General features: G+C 38.1%; 1 protein-coding gene across 2 annotated transcripts; it reads right to left on the bottom strand.

Moving 5' to 3' along the window:
• Positions 1–4,537: 4,537 nt before the first annotated feature.
• c1ql1l (complement component 1, q subcomponent-like 1-like) lies at positions 4,538–12,557 on the bottom strand. 2 transcript variants are annotated; one of them, XM_039684768.2, is made up of 3 exons: positions 11,584–12,557; positions 5,460–5,641; positions 4,538–5,314 (listed from the first exon to the last, which is right to left on the bottom strand). In XM_039684768.2, exons 1-2 carry the CDS (start codon positions 12,232–12,234, stop codon positions 5,462–5,464), a joined length of 831 nt encoding a protein of 276 aa, XP_039540702.1. In that variant the 5' UTR covers positions 12,235–12,557; the 3' UTR covers positions 4,538–5,314; positions 5,460–5,461. The 2 variants fall into 2 exon arrangements, with proteins under 2 accessions (XP_039540702.1, XP_039540701.1); XM_039684767.2 differs by having other exon boundaries at positions 5,422–5,641; positions 11,584–12,556.
• Positions 12,558–12,911: the final 354 nt, after the last annotated feature.

Raw genomic sequence — 12,911 nt, 5'->3', positions numbered from 1 at the left:
CCGCCCCTAAACCTAACCATCACGTGGGGTTTAGACAAACCGTACCAATTAGTACGAATTAGCCACTTTTTAATCATGCGTCGAATTCGTACAAATTGGTCGTGAGCTAGTGTTGGAAAATGCCTGTGTGTGTGTGTGTGTGCAGTGATCACTTCATCAAATGTGAGTTAATACATTATTTATGTGGCTTATAATTACATTATTCAGGTGTTTAAATACACTTATGTGGCCTTTTGTGTAACGTACCAGTTTCCGAACTTTGTAAAGTCAAAGTATGTCTGTAAGACGAGTTAGTTGCTGATATCTACAGCTTTGATGGCAGGCAAATCTCTCAATTCAGTAAAAAATTGGTCCTCTTCATAACGTAAGGATCACGTCCAACATATGTTTCGATTTTCTGTTTGTGTTTCTCTTGTAATAACGTCTAAAGTAGTACAGTACGGATTTTCCTCCATCTCGTCCATTGCGCTCTTCACTCCTTGCCCTCCATCTGCATTCCGTGCATCAACACAATCACGTGACTGCAAACCACCTATAACGAAATAATGGAATTCCGAAAATGATGTCATCAATGGTAACGCTGTATAAAGACCAAAGTCCCTTTAAAGCAAGTCATTTCACTCAGCGGCCATCTTTGAAAAGCCTCTCGGTCATGCAAGTGCAGCTCCTCCAATACTATTCGCCAAGCTTATGATTAAATTTCACATTTGGAATCACCAATTAATTCTGACAACTGTCTCATAAATGTTGTTTCTAAACGCTTGAAACATGACGAATTTTCAGAATGGATCTGACTGTTTCTATGGGAACTGGAGCTTCTAACAGCAGATGACTTTACCAATTAGCGATTGGCTCTTATTCAGAAGGCGGGACTTATTCTGCCATATTGAGTGTTGCACTTTTCCCCATTCAAAACAATAAGTGATGCCTCATGTGATATTCTATACAGTCTTTGATAAAGACCACTCATCCAGCACTTTTTTCATGTCTCTCGTATCATGCAATGGATGAACGTTCTCTCTCATTTCATTCAAAATTAGCTGGTGCCATCTTTTGCTTCTGTTATCCACTGTGTTTAAACTGGAGGTATTCAGTATTACCAGCCTGTTCTCATCCCGAGGCGTCATTTACTGACTCTTTTGACATTTCTTCTACAGCCAACGCCAACGCATTCTCATCCTAGGGCGTCATATAGTGACGCTTTTGAAATTTCGTCTAAATCCAACGCACATGGCACCCTTTATCGTCAATATAACACGCACAGAGCTTTGTTCGGTTATTAGTTCTAGGATCGGGTTAGGTTTAGACCACTAGGGGGCACTGTCTTATATTGGCGCTAAAGGGTGCCATGTGCGTTGGACGACCCGTTCTCATCCCAAGGTATCATAGAGATGCTTTAGACGTTTCGTCTACATCCAACGCACATGGCACCCCTTACCGTATAATAAGTGTTTGTCTTACGGCTAGAACGATTGTTTTGTAGTTTGTATTGTAATGGATTATAAGATAATAAACAGGTAATATTTTGAAGTTGGCATGAAACAGAAATGATGTATAACTGAGTAAAACACCTTCTCGAACAAGAACAAATGTAGGGCGGGGCTTGTGGTTGTGGTTTGCTATTGGTGGATCTCGTGTGAGTGACAGGTTGCTCCGCCCTCATCACCAGTAAACACGAGGGAGGGGAACTTATTTTGATGGGTAGATTACCTGAATTAAAAAATAGTAATAATATAAATGGATGACTCATTTATAATAAATGCTGCAATGAAAAATAAGAACTGTTTTGACTCAATTTAATATTTCTTGTATTCTTGCATTATTTATGTGATGAAAAGCTGTGTAATAAATGGCACGACTGTACATTATCCATTAAATGTCTGTCTTGTTTGAACTTGTTCATTTGTCTAGACTCAAATCTGGTTTTCTTCATTTTCTTCTTAGCTAAATAACAATAGCTGCCTATATAAGAGGGATAATGTAGGCTACATCCAGTAGGTTGTTATTGAAAAAATGACAATATTTTGAGCCTACAAAATATTTAGCTGTATTGGTTACATAATCTTTTACATGTAAAACAGCTACTTACCAATTCTCATGACCAGCGACCAGTTTATCCTCAGAAGAACTCCTTATTATAAATGGAAAATGACATTGCCAGCTATCCAATGCCTTTTAATGTGAAGAATATGCATCTGGCGGTCAGTGGGCGGTGTCATCTGAGGCCGACACTAGTTTCTTGGTGTCGCCCATCTCTTGAGATACAAATTATTGTGACTGCATACATTTTACTGGAAGGTCCCTTAATGCTTTTTAGCATCCACACACTCACTTTGACATTAAGCTTCACAACATGGCATTCAAAACCTCCCAAAAATATTTTTTTAGTTACATAGACTTCAATTCCAATTTAATTGGATAAAAGAAAATATATTGTGGTTTTAGGTTAACAATTAGTTGATTTTAACAGTCATATTGAAGGGAAGCTTGTTGAGTTCATTTTCCCAGGCCGATGAGTTTCTTGACTTTTTTTTTTTAAAGCAATCAACTAATCACATTTTACATTGAGGCGAAGCAAGTTATTTTATTTTGATAAAAGATGATCAAGATTTCTTTGGAATTGCTACAATAACTTTAAGTTGACTTTATAATTAGTGCTGTTCCCGGCTTGTTTCTCCATTTAGCGTCTTGAAGATCGCCGTGAGCTATTCTACTTTGACATTAGGAGTTAATTATATCGTTTAACTGAGAGAGTTTCTCATTAATGAAAGAGCAGATATGGTGTCCATTTTTGACAAGCTCAAAAAAGTAATTAAAAAACCCCTCATGGGTTGCTGATGAACCTCTTGATATCTCAAACGTGCGCGGTCCGTGGTCAGTGAAAATCAACCATGTCATTTAAACTTCACATCTAAACATCTTGTTGTTTACATAACCAGTCCTCATCATCTCTCGTCTCCCTCCCGGCGCTCATGCCAGCTCCAAGCCTTCCTCTCTCTCTCTCTCTCTCTCTCTCTGATCATCTCTGATTAGGCGGAAGTCCTTCCCCTCCAGACATGTGGCATTTCACACTCATTATACCTAGCTGTGATCTCTCCTCTTTTCTTTAACATTAAAATCTGCCTTTATCTCTTTTCTGATTTAGTCTTTATAACACAAAAATTACTCATTCATGAGAAATAACAGCATATGCATGCACATTTTATTTGTGAATATTATTTGTTATTGAGCAAATCACGTTTACTGTATGTAACATTGATGACGATTTGTAAACCACATTTTAAAGTCGGCATGAAACATTGCGATAGTCTTTTTTTCCCCCCTATTGTGAAGTATACCCGACTGAAACAGCTTCTGGAATAAGAAAAACATGGAAGACTTGGTTTTGTCTGTGGGGAATTGATTGGATGGTTGTGGTAAACTTAAGTGAACTTTAACTGTGGTAAATCTTGAATGCTTTGTAGCACAGACTTAAGCTTGGTCTCGTTTTAAAGACGCCACATGGCAGATTATTGCTGAAGTGAAAACAGTTAAAAAAGTGAAACAAAAAAGTCATATAAGTTTAAGTTTATTATTATGAAAAATTCACAAAAACATTATTTTAAAATTTTACATTAAATATAAATTCCAAAACACATTTTACTCTGAAACTGAGAAAATCGAGGTTGAGTATCAAACTGAGGTTGATATCTGAAAAAAAAAAGAGCTTTAAGGACGATTTAGTTCGGCCGCAGTACCAAACGTTTCCACTAGATGAAATTTGTTTCCCATTCATTTCCAATGCACTCATTGAATGACCACGAACAATACAAGTGTGTCTATTTTTTTAAGGACCATTTAACCTTTTCATATACATGTCCATAATTATTATTTTATGTTCTCACAGCAAGTGTCAAAACCTTTACCACGTTTCGTACCATTCCGATAAGGTAAAAAATAAAAATAAAAAAATAAAAAAAAAGTTTTCTGTAAAGAATTACAGAGGGCTTCCATAAGATATGCAGCAATATTTTTAATTAGTTTGAGGCAAATTATTTATTATATGATAGTACGTAAAATCAAAAGGTAAAGAAATAAAGCTAAAATATAATTCAAGTAGACTATTTTACCGAATTTGAAAACATTTCACCCAATATAATTTTTTTTTTTTTCGGTAATTGAAAGTTAAAATAAAATTAAATATAAATATTAGATGCAAATCTTAAACTTAAACGAAAACAGAAATAAATAGGTTTAAGTTGAAGTATTAAAACTGAAATAAAAATACATGAATGCTAAATAGAAATTTTAAAAACAAAAACTAATAAAAATGACAAAACCACATAAAAATGAGTGAAAGAATTAAAAAATGAAACTAAAAATGAAAGAAATTAAAATAAAATAACCGTTAATTCAAAATATTACTAAAAACTAAAATAGTACATTACTAATTTAAAAAAACTAAATTACAGTCACTTATTAGGGTTCATTTTAAGTTAGGAAACTCCCTCTGTGTGAGGACAGACACGCTATACAATCAGTCAAGTGACCCAAAAAGTGTTACAAAAATCCCATTTATTAGCAAAAGCAAAAATCTATTAGCGGTTACATTTAGAACAGAAGATATTTAGACATATTGTACAGGTCATGATTAATGCCATATATACAATACATGGTTTTAGATCGTCATTATAAATGAGATATCACTGTTACAGTTACCATGTAGATCTCCATCCATTAAGTGGTAACTCTTATTACGCTAAGAGATTTTTAATGGTAATATCAGCTAAGAAAGCCACATACCTCATAATTTATTGATAAATAAAAAAACAATGAACGGGTTTAGCTTTAGCTAAAAGCTGAAATAAATGCTGAGCTTTATTTGTGCTATTACTTCCACATCAATTACAAATACTATGATTTACAACGGACAAAACCAGGTGCACACACTCAGGATGAGTAAGATTTTAGGGAATCATTTAACATCATTCACTTCACATTATGTCGGAAACATTGATAAACATCAGTGTAGATTCACAGATTGATCATACATATAAAGACAACATCGTAATGAAATATCAACACACTCACTTGATTGGGCTTTCAATCAGTTACGACTGAAACCCTGAAGCCCTGCTCTCTCCTTCGGGTTGATGTCGTGTGTGTCTGTTGAAGGTTTCTGTGCAGATTCAAGCGTGTTCTCATTGGATCCAGTGCCTACTACAATTTCCTTCAGGGTGGATAGTGAATCATTTGAGCCTTGAAACAAATTACATTGTTGTGTTTTGTGACTCAGTTATGCGTGAATAGCTGTTGAATTTCAGGTGAAAATATCCTGTAGCAAACAGAACCATAGAGGAAAAATGGAAAATAAAATCTGGAGGTGTTAATAAGTATCAGATTTACAACTTCAATCAATTAAGACCCCCTAATATCGCTCACCCATACAAACGTCAGACTGAACTCAGTGACCTCCTGACCTCTAGTCACTGTACAGGATGAAGCCAGCGAAAGTGCTGTACTTGTTGCTGTTCCCGCCGTGTGCCTTTCCACCGTCCAGCTTGATGAAGATCTCGTCCCCGGGGTCGAGGTGTAGGATGGCAGTGTTTGAGGCGTAGTCGTAACTCTGGTCCTGATCCTGGGCGATCGCACTGGCTCTCACCTGAGAGAGAGATCATTTAACACAGCTTTTCAATTGTAAGTCTAGAGAATATGTAATAGTATTTACATATGCAGTATATACACACGTTTTTCCACGCGCCTGGTGTATGTTTTCAATTGTTTTCAATGGGAGCGGCGCGTTTTTTAAACGGCATGAGCGTAGCGAGGCGCTGAACTTTTTCTTTTTTTTTCTCACGCTGAAGCGCCGAGTGCCCGGCGTTTTTTACTGGTCGCCGAGAGTTGAAAAATTTTCAACAAGCGCTCATCACTGTCACTTTTTACCCAGCCGTCCAATCACAGTGGAGGAGGGGCGGGGCGGGGCTAAACCACACCGACCAACTGCCACAACATTCTTTCTGTACAACGACATCAACCAGCAGAGCTAACTGAACAAAATGGATTAAAAATTCATTTTTAGTATGAAACAAATTATCTGCGAAATTAGTTACAAGTAAACTGTGCTGCGCATATTCTGTATCATAGCAACGAAACGCCTCAACGGAAAAAACGTTCTCAAGTGCCCAAAGCACGGCGTCTTCAGCAGAGCGTCTGCCGTTTTCAGCTGGCTAAAAACGCTTTGGTGGACACACGGCCTAAGATTTTATATATATATATATATATATATATATATATATATATATATATAAGATAATGATAATGGTGACAGTGGTGATCAAAAGTGACAGTTAAGACATTTATAATGCTACAAAAGATTTTTGTTTTAAATAAATGCTGTTGTTTTGAACTTTCTATTAATCAAAGAATCCTGAAAAACGATATCACAGTTTCCACAAGAATATTAAACGGTTTTTAACATTGATAATACATTTTTTCTTGAGCATCGAATCATCATAGAGTGATTTCTGAAGGATCATGTGACACTGAAGACTGGAGTAATGATGCTGAAAATTCAGCTTTGATCACAGGAAATAAAATACATTTTAAAACATATTCAAGCAGATGTTTTATATTAAAATAATTTTCCACAAAATATTACCATTTTTTAAACAAATAAATGAAGCATTGGTGAACAGGAGAGACATATTTCCATATATATAAAAAACAAGAAAGTCATGTGTTTTGAATGATATGAAGGTGAGCAAAAAACAGAATTAAAATGTTTTGCATGAAGTGTTTCTTTATAACATTTCCTCAGGTGAGACTGATGGGATTTTTCCTGTTAATGCAATCATCACTTCACATTTGATAGCATATCGTCTGACTCTCAAATTACCGGCTGCGGTTGTTTCCGGCACATTCAAATTAATGAGCTAACTTTTCTCCTACAGCAGAGCTTTAAAAAATATGAATGATGAAAATGTTGTCAGAACTAAAGCTGGAGGCAAACAAGCACGTGATGTTCCTCACTTTATTTAAATACATAAATCCAATAAAGGAAATGTGGTGTCAAGCCTTTCAAAACATGCACTGCATTCTTCCTTTATACAGGCTTTCAACAAATCTGGTACATTTTATTATGCTGATTTGCCATTTGCAATTGAATTGTACGCCAATTACCAAGATGGCCACTGAGTGATCTGATTTGCCTTAAAAGAGACTTTAGAAAGAGAGTCTGACACATTCAACTGTTTCTCACTGGGAGATTCCCAGTCTGTCACATTCCCATCACATTCTCCCCACTCCTCATTATTTCCAGCCTCTATAAATAAAACACTGCTCAGGTCGGGTGAACAACTCTGAGTAGATTTAATCTAGAAGAAAAGAGCTTTGATTGATTATTTGAGAGCCTGAGAGGACGGATGATTTTGTCATTCCCTTGTTTGAATGACAGGGACCAAACTTAGTCGCTCAAATATGAAGACATCAGTCAGACGGTGAAACGCTGTCGCTGTGGGCCATCACTCTCATATGAGTAACACAGCTGACTCAAGCACACAGCATGCGTGGGTGTGTTTTAATACATGCGTGTATCTGTGTTTGAACTGATATCCGTCATGCGTGTTTCCATGTGTATGACTGATCGAGCATAAGAGAATTATAATTGGAGCCCATAGCCCAGCTAAAGCTAACAAGCTAAAAGATATATTCAGATTAGCCATGTGTGCACAGTGTTTGTGTGTGAGTCACTTAGAGGCTTCGGAAACGCGAGGATGAGCAGCTAAAACAGCAAGTCAAGACTTAAGTCGGTCACAAAGATACACAAGTGATTCATGTTTTTGTTCATAGCAGCAACAATAATTTAAATCAGCAGTATTTTGAAATTGTACACAGTATATATGAAAAAATGTGCTTTCTCTCTCTCTTGCACATCCTGATTTTGCAGAGTTAGACGTGTTCCAGGGGTTCATCATATTTTGTATAACATTCTTGCATTGTAAATTTAATCCTAAGTATATCCCTAGCCCTACCTATAAGTTATCCCTGAAATCAGAGGATAATGAGGGTAAATACACTGATGAAGAAGCACTTGACCCTGGTTGTAAGTCCGGCATAAACTGTAAACATGTCCCTCAAATCCGATTGGTTGATTGGAATGTTGATCCATGAACTTGTTGCAATTAATGAAATCATGTTCCGCCTGTTTCTATATCAAATCTATAAATATAAAAATGCATGTATTTTTTCTGATTGTTCAATGCATATAACACTCCTATATGTGCGCATATAATTCAAAATTCACAATTAGTTTTAGAGCTACAATCACTATAGACATTGAAAATAATCATGTGTAGAATTAATTGGATAGTGGTTAATCAATTTGGGATTTCAAATGAACAGGTCCTACCTATTAAGTCCCCCATCTTAATTATTTGGTTAATACCTTGTTTTTTTTTTCTGTAAGAGGGTAACATGCCTCTAAAATTTCCATTTTTTTTTCCAATGAACCGTTTGTAATAAAAAAATTATACAAATGATAGAAAAAAATTATTTAAAAATACTTTTAATAAAAAAGTATTTTACATACATATATCACACATCCTAAAATCATGAAGCCGGGCTGGTGTGTGTGGCATTTTTAGAGTATTTATTTTGAGTGTGTGAACAACTCATACTGAATGTGTGTGCTTTGAGTGGCCGTGGGTGTTTGAGAAGGGCCCTGATTCAGAATGACACACTGAGGGATGCCAGAAGACGAGTGAAGTATGTACACACACATGCAGCAGCTTTTCTGACAAGAGAGGCGAACACTTGGTCCAGTGAAATCTTTCCTTGTTTAGTTTACATTGACAGGAATTCATTTCATTAATAAAACACTAAAGCAAACTATCCGAGGAGAAGGTCAAAGAAAACAAATCTGTATAAAAGGAGATATGACCGAACGCTCACTTGCAAATACTTTATTTCACCAACGTTACAGCAACAAGTCTTTGTTGAAGTGTGATTTCTTACATAATGGAGAGGAGTATAAATAAACAATTATTCACAGGTGTAGACAATCAATTAACAAATCTAAACTTGTCTCCTCCACGTGTCACAACACAACTTCAATAACACCAATTCCAGAAGGTATCTATTGCTGTGGTACATGTTAGTGTAGCTATACATACACTCTTAGAAGAAAAGGTTCTATACAGAACCTTAAAAGGTTCTATCAGCGCTACGTATTTGGAACCCCTAAAAGGTTCTATACACTCTTAAAAAATGGTTCCTCTGGGTTCTATATAGAACCCTGGGGTTCCGTACATGGCCAATAGAACCTTTTACCAAAAAAAATGGTTCTATATAGAACCATTTTGAAGTTCCATATATGAAGCGGCGGATGGAACCATTTCTGGTTCTAAATAGAACCATTTCTTCTAAGAGTGTACCGTTGTACATCCTTTAAACACCCTCATACTGCTATATCGATTCATATAAAAGGAATAAATGAGCTGCAAAACAAAAACATAACATGTCCCTGAGGTAAATTGGCTAAGCCCCGCCCCCCTTAGTTACTGTTGCTACATCTGTCAAACTTCATCTGCGCTCTGCATGGCTTATGCTGTGACCGCTCTTCCTGCTGAAATATTATCAAACTTTTATAAAGCAGCAAATAAAGTGTCCGATAGAAGTAGGCAAAAGGGGCTGCAATATGCGTTCGAAGGCTATTTTCAAGACATACAGGTGAAACGCAAGAACAATGAGGCATCCAAAATAGAGGCAAAAGCATAACGTTACCGGTCACAGTAAAAAAATTAACCACCGCAGATCCTAATGGAGACGGAGGCTGGGACTAACAATATCAGGGAGCAACACTGTTCATGCTGGGTAGGTCTCTATTCACTTCTATAATCGTTATTACAGAGCAAACGGACTACACGAGTATAACGTTGTGTTTATTAGCAGCGTGTGCTAGCGTATCAACAACCGGTATGAGAACCGAAATCATAACCTAAAACATTATAAAACGGTCTAACTAGTATAATTTCACAGTCACGGTAAGGTTAGAAGTAAAAAAGATGTGCTTGTTGATCTTTGAGGGGTTTAGCTGACTGAGGACATCCACAGTTTAATCCAAACACGGCACTTGTCAGGATTTGACTTCGGTTTTGGGAAGGGAAAAAACGGACACCCCCCTCCAACCTCTCTGGGAAACGCGTATCTGTGTTACAAATGCCCGAGGCACAACGTTTAACCATATTTTTGGATAAAACTACGACGGTAATAGCCTGCCGAGACCAAAAATATGAGACGCCTGTGTTGAAAGTCAATGTAGCGCTGTGAAAAAGTGTCGGACCTCTGTGGGAGCTCGTTCTTGGCTGCGCTGTGATTGGTCAATCTACATTCTAGGGCGTGGCTTAGCCAAAGGTGAATTCGTGACTTAAAAATGCGAATTGCTGAACATCAAAGTACAATTAGATGCAGAAATATGAATTACCCACTGGCTTCACATCTTACTGAGTTTAATCACCCAATTACATCTCTGTGTTATATAGGAATTGAGAGGGTCTTATTTCCGAGGAGAGGTGATCTGGATCAAATTCTTCTTAAACGGAAGGCCTATTGGATACACAAACTAAATGTTGACTTTGATCTAAGCTGTTTCTTATGAATGTGATGATTCTAGTCAATGTATATCAGATTGAAACTTTTGTCTTAGGTAATATAAATATTCTAAGTGTTTAAATATTGACTGTGAAAGATGATACTCAAGTTGTTTGTTTCTGTGAGACTGTAAATGGGTGCTTTAGAATTGCTAATTGCTCGACTAGGATTAATTGTCCACACCTGTGAATAATCGTCTATTTACACTCACATTCAAATCACCTCGACAAAGGCTTGTTGCTGAAACGTTGGTGAAATAAAGTATTTTCAAGTGAGTGTGCGGTCATATCTCCTTTACACAGAAATTCATCTCAAACATGAATCTGACCTTTACTGGAAAGCAACCCTAAATGCACTCCCCGTTACATCCGGGATATTCTGGTATATGATTATTCAAATTGAAACTCACTGGAGTGGGATTATTCAGAAACTTGAGGAATTACATCCCTGTGGCAGTCTGTGTTTAGTCAGTGTTATGTAATTCATGCGGTGCATATGCTGCCAGAAAATTATGCACCCTCCCTTCTATTAAAACAGACATTGCAATGCGAAACAAACCTATAGTTTGGGGGGAAAAGTTAGCAGAATTTGCATGCAGTAGTCGTTATAAATTCAGTAACTAACATTATGTAAAATATCACTGTCTATAATAAATATCATCATTTCGAAAGCTTGGTAAACATGTTACCACTATCTTGTTCCCCGCTTGACAAATATTATTCATGGACATATTGGACTTGAACAGCGCATGTTGGATGTACAACATAAATATATATGTAAATAATTTTTATTTTCAAGGGCTGAGGGTTAGTACATGGTCCTTAAAAAGGAGTTTCATTAGTGTTGATGCAGTCAGTTATTCCTTTTCACAGTGTAGTAAAAATATCATTATGAATATTATAAAATATGTCTTTTCATAAACCTCAGTGCAGGTGCGTTAGCAGTAAAAACCCCTACCTGTCCGTTTTTCATCAGATCCGCCCACATACTGGTTCCGTCCCCTCCTCTCATGAGGACGTTGTATGTGAAGAAGTACGTCCCTGGAACCTTGCACACAAATTTCCCAGTTGATCCATCGTAGTTATTCCCAATGTTTGTAACTACGTCGTCAAACCTCAGAACCTCATAGCCCTCCTGTGGGTTTCTCAGACCTGCGTAGAAGGCCACGCGGGGTCCCATGGTATAGACCGCTGTGCCTATTCCAGTAGCTGTTCTTCCACCCAGAGCGACAATCTCCGGTCGCTCTGTGTGGTTTTTATTTCCCGGTGGCCCCATTGGTCCTGGAGGACCAGGCTCTCCAGGTGGCCCCGGGGGTCCTGGAGGTCCCGGTAGCCCTGGTTTCCCTTGGCGGCCGGGTTTGCCCTGCGGACCGTGTGCGTAGTTGGGCAACGGGGGTCCCATGCTATGATCAGTCAGCGCCTCAGCTTCCAGTTGCGCATTAGTGATAGCAGTTCCCGTGCCGATACCAGGCGTAGTGCCAGATTTTTCCAAGAACGGATCGCAGACCATTCGGCAAGTGCCGAGCATCTCGTACTGACCTCCGTTTTCGCTGCTGCCCGCCAGATGAACCAAAACAGGTATGAGGATCACCAGCACCAACAGCAGCATGACGGCCACGCCAGCCACCAGAATGGTCTTTCGTCCCAGGCTGAAGCGGGAAAGGGGCTGGGCCGCCAGCGCGGAGCTCTCGCCGCAAGCAGGAATATTGACCTCTGGAAGTGAGAGGGAACAAGCTCCCTCAACGTCAGGTGCTCACGGAGATGAGAAGGGGAATGAGAACAACCAGGGATCTCAGATGAGTGTGGTTGAAAGAGAGAAAGAGAGAGAGAGCATTCACTGCTATAGCAGGTGAGTGGAGAGAAGTGTTTAGGCGTTGAGGAAGGAAGTAGGATTGAGAGAGAAAAGGAGAGAGAGAGAATGCCCTTCTACTGTGTTTCTTTGTATGACTCAAAAAGGACAAGTGGGAGGAGGCTTTCTGCAAATGAAGAACCAGTGGGAGAGTAAGAGAGAATAAGAGAGAAAGAAGGGGTATTTGGGAAAACCCACTGCCAAGGAAATCTCAAAGTCATTTAAGTGTGTTTTATTGTGCAGTCTTTTGAAATATGATTTGATTTTCCACTTGTTGAACTGCAAGACTCGATGGGAGGGTTAAGACATGGTGGTTTGATAAAGCACGAGAGGAGAGGGAAGCTGAGGAAGAGATAGTCTGTTTCTCCGTCTGCATGATGGTCAAGTAAATATGACAGGATGCATTCTAAGCTTCCGCTAATCCAAAAGGACACCTG

The sequence above is a fragment of the Pimephales promelas genome, chromosome 22 (genome assembly GCF_988280905.1).
Source record: "Pimephales promelas chromosome 22, fPimPro1.hap1.1, whole genome shotgun sequence".
Taxonomy (NCBI): domain Eukaryota; kingdom Metazoa; phylum Chordata; class Actinopteri; order Cypriniformes; family Leuciscidae; genus Pimephales; species Pimephales promelas.
This window is presented reverse-complemented; position numbering and strand designations above follow the sequence as displayed.